General features: G+C 50.5%; 1 protein-coding gene across 1 annotated transcript in view; it reads right to left on the bottom strand.

Annotated features, from left to right (window-relative positions):
* The window catches only part of RPF1 (ribosome production factor 1 homolog), a 25,202-nt gene extending 23,492 nt beyond the window's left edge, over positions 1-1,710 (bottom strand). Inside the window, exons 1-2 of the mRNA XM_032798901.2 lie at positions 1,498-1,710; positions 899-955 (exon numbers count right to left, since the gene is read on the bottom strand). Coding sequence (XP_032654792.1) covers positions 899-955; positions 1,498-1,671 — 231 coding nt within the window. The 5' untranslated portion in view covers positions 1,672-1,710. The remainder of the gene's footprint in view (positions 1-898; positions 956-1,497) is intronic.
* Positions 1,711-2,555: the final 845 nt, after the last annotated feature.

The raw sequence follows: 2,555 nt of genomic DNA, 5'->3' as shown, positions 1-2,555 counted from the left end.
CAGGTCCCTCCCTCTCCACTCCCCTCCTCCAAGGACACTAGGGGAGTGATTAAGAACTGGTTCAGAGGCAAGCAATATCGCCCTGAACCTACCCCAGAGAAGAGAGAGCGTGAGACCCAGAGAACAATACCGGCAATTTGCCACATTCCCCACCATTCTCTCCAGGCTGCAGCCAGTAGCTGTGAAAGAAAAGCAGCATGTTCCTGGTGCAAAATATTTTACCCACAGCATCCGCTGTAAAATTAAGCTCACACAGCATTAGGCTGTTTCACTCAAAGCAGCATTAGATACAGAGTGCATTAGTGCAGGAATGTACAAGTAACGTCTCCAGCTCCTTGTAAACATTGCAACAGTGGAGATCCCACCCCCCCCCACATACATGTCGCTGGGTTTCAGCAACAAGCAAAATACAATTTATTCACTGTGAGTATAAATGAGGATTTATAGTCAGTTTACCCAGGACTGCTGTTGAGACACAGTGTTGTATAGTGATTCTGTCAAATGGCTAGAATTTATTTTCAGGACAGCCCTGATTTTTCCCAATTTTACAGTCCATTTGACTGAACCACCTGAGAAATTATTGCCCAGAGTTATACCACAGTTCAACAGATTATTAAACAATGGCTCTCTTAGATTCTAACCAATACTCACTACATCTCAAAAGACAGATGTGAACAGTACTGTAATCATGAATAATCTGACTACAAAATTATAAAGCATCCAGTATCTCCAGTTTGTTAGAGCATGTTTAGAGAAATAATTCCAGGTATCAAACTGCAAAAGTTATAATACTAAACTTAATTTTTTACATTAAAAGGGATATGAATATTATACCATGTATAATGCTTTACAGACACAAACAGTAACACACAGGACACTATGAATAACTTTCTTTTACCTTATCTCCAAGGGCTTCTCGCTCCTTTCTCCGTTTTTTCTTATTTGCCAATTTCTCCTAAATAAGACAGACATCTGATTGGTTAGCTGGGAACAGTAGGTTAAATGCAGCTCTGCATAAACCTGTCACACTGCTGTACTTAGCACAAGAACCGCCTCTCTATACTGGGTCCATCCGCGGCCCCTTTACAGAGAGGAATGACTTTAGCTTCAAAACCATTTGCTGGGAAGTATTTTAACGCTGCACTCAGTGACAGAGCCAAAATGGGAAGCCTCTCCCCCGCCATCCTTCTCCCTTTGAAATACTGTTTCCTGTGCTGCCCTGGGTCTCCGGCTGCACGGGGTCTTCTTGTCTTATACTTAGCGTATGAGCTCTCCGGGGCAGGGTCTGCCTTCCCGACTGTTTGCACAGCCCCTAGCCCAGCGGGTCCTGACCCACGCGGTACAATACAGCCCCCGGGCAGGCAACGCGCCCCCAGGCAGACAGAGCTCTGAGCCCCGCAGGCAGCCCAACCAAGGGGTGGCCGGGGGGGACCGGTCAGCAAGGGGCTCCCCGCACGCAGGCCCGGGCGGGGCATCTGAGCGCCCCCGGCCTCCCACCTTCCTCTGCTGCTGCTTCCAGCGCAGGAACATGAAATGGCGCCGCTGCTTGTTCTTGATCTCGGACACGCTGAATGCCGGCGGGAACAGGGCCTGCTCTGGGGCCCGCGCCGCGTCCCCGGGCCCCTCGGCCGAGCCCGCCGCTCCGCTAGCCATGCTGCCCGGGTCAGACATTTTCCTTCCGGGGCCGCCACCAGACCCTCTAACTGCGCCTGCGCAAACGGGAGGCACGCTCCCGGCGTAGGCAGGGTCCTGAAGCGAAAGTCGGAGGTTGGGGGATGGACAAGGCAGGACGCACTTGTTTCTTCTCCGACCAACCAGCAACTGGTTTGTGCGCCTGCGCGGGTCCAGTGGGGCGAGAACGAGCGTTTCTTTGGCGAGACCGCGATAAAAATAGAACCAGGGCAAAACTGTGTGCGCCTGCGTCAATCAAGGTGGGCTACGGGAAGGAGCGCTGACTACGCGCGCCCCTCCGCACTGGGGATGGCACAGGTCGCGCGCACGCTCGCTCGCGTCCGTTTCTCTTCGCTGCGCGTGCCGGCACCGGCGGGAGGAGGGCCCTGTTTGGGCGGGGCCGGGCGCGGTGTCCCCGGCTGGCCCCAAGCGCGCAGCCCTTATTGTTTTGGCGTGGAAGTGCCTGTCTTGCTGGTTTCATAAAGAACAGCTAATGCTTTTAAATGCCGTGTGTCAGTTTCCCTTTGAAGTGGTTTGAGAGGCAGATGTCATCAGAGATAGAGCACAGCCTGGGGAGCCAGGACGACACATTCTAGGGTAGACCTTGCAATGTTATCTTGGCTTGTTGCACAACTTGGCATTGTTTGAGTTTCCACATCTTAAAATTGAGATAATTTTTACTTACTTACTTGCCTCCCAGCAGGGGGTGAGGATTAATTATTTAGCTTTTATAAGGCACCTTCAAGTTTAAAAACTCTTAACTATAAGCTAAGTATTTAAAGGGAAAATAGTAGATTGTAAGCTCCTTAGGGCAAAGGCCTTGTTGCTTTACATGTTAAAGCATCTAAAACACCAATATAAAAAAGACAGCATAGAAATAAATA

Source organism: Chelonoidis abingdonii, chromosome 7 (genome assembly GCF_003597395.2).
Source record: "Chelonoidis abingdonii isolate Lonesome George chromosome 7, CheloAbing_2.0, whole genome shotgun sequence".
In the NCBI taxonomy this organism is placed as follows: Eukaryota; Metazoa; Chordata; order Testudines; family Testudinidae; genus Chelonoidis; species Chelonoidis abingdonii.
The sequence above is the reverse complement of the archived record's forward strand: the minus strand, read 5'-3'. Positions and strand labels throughout refer to the sequence as shown.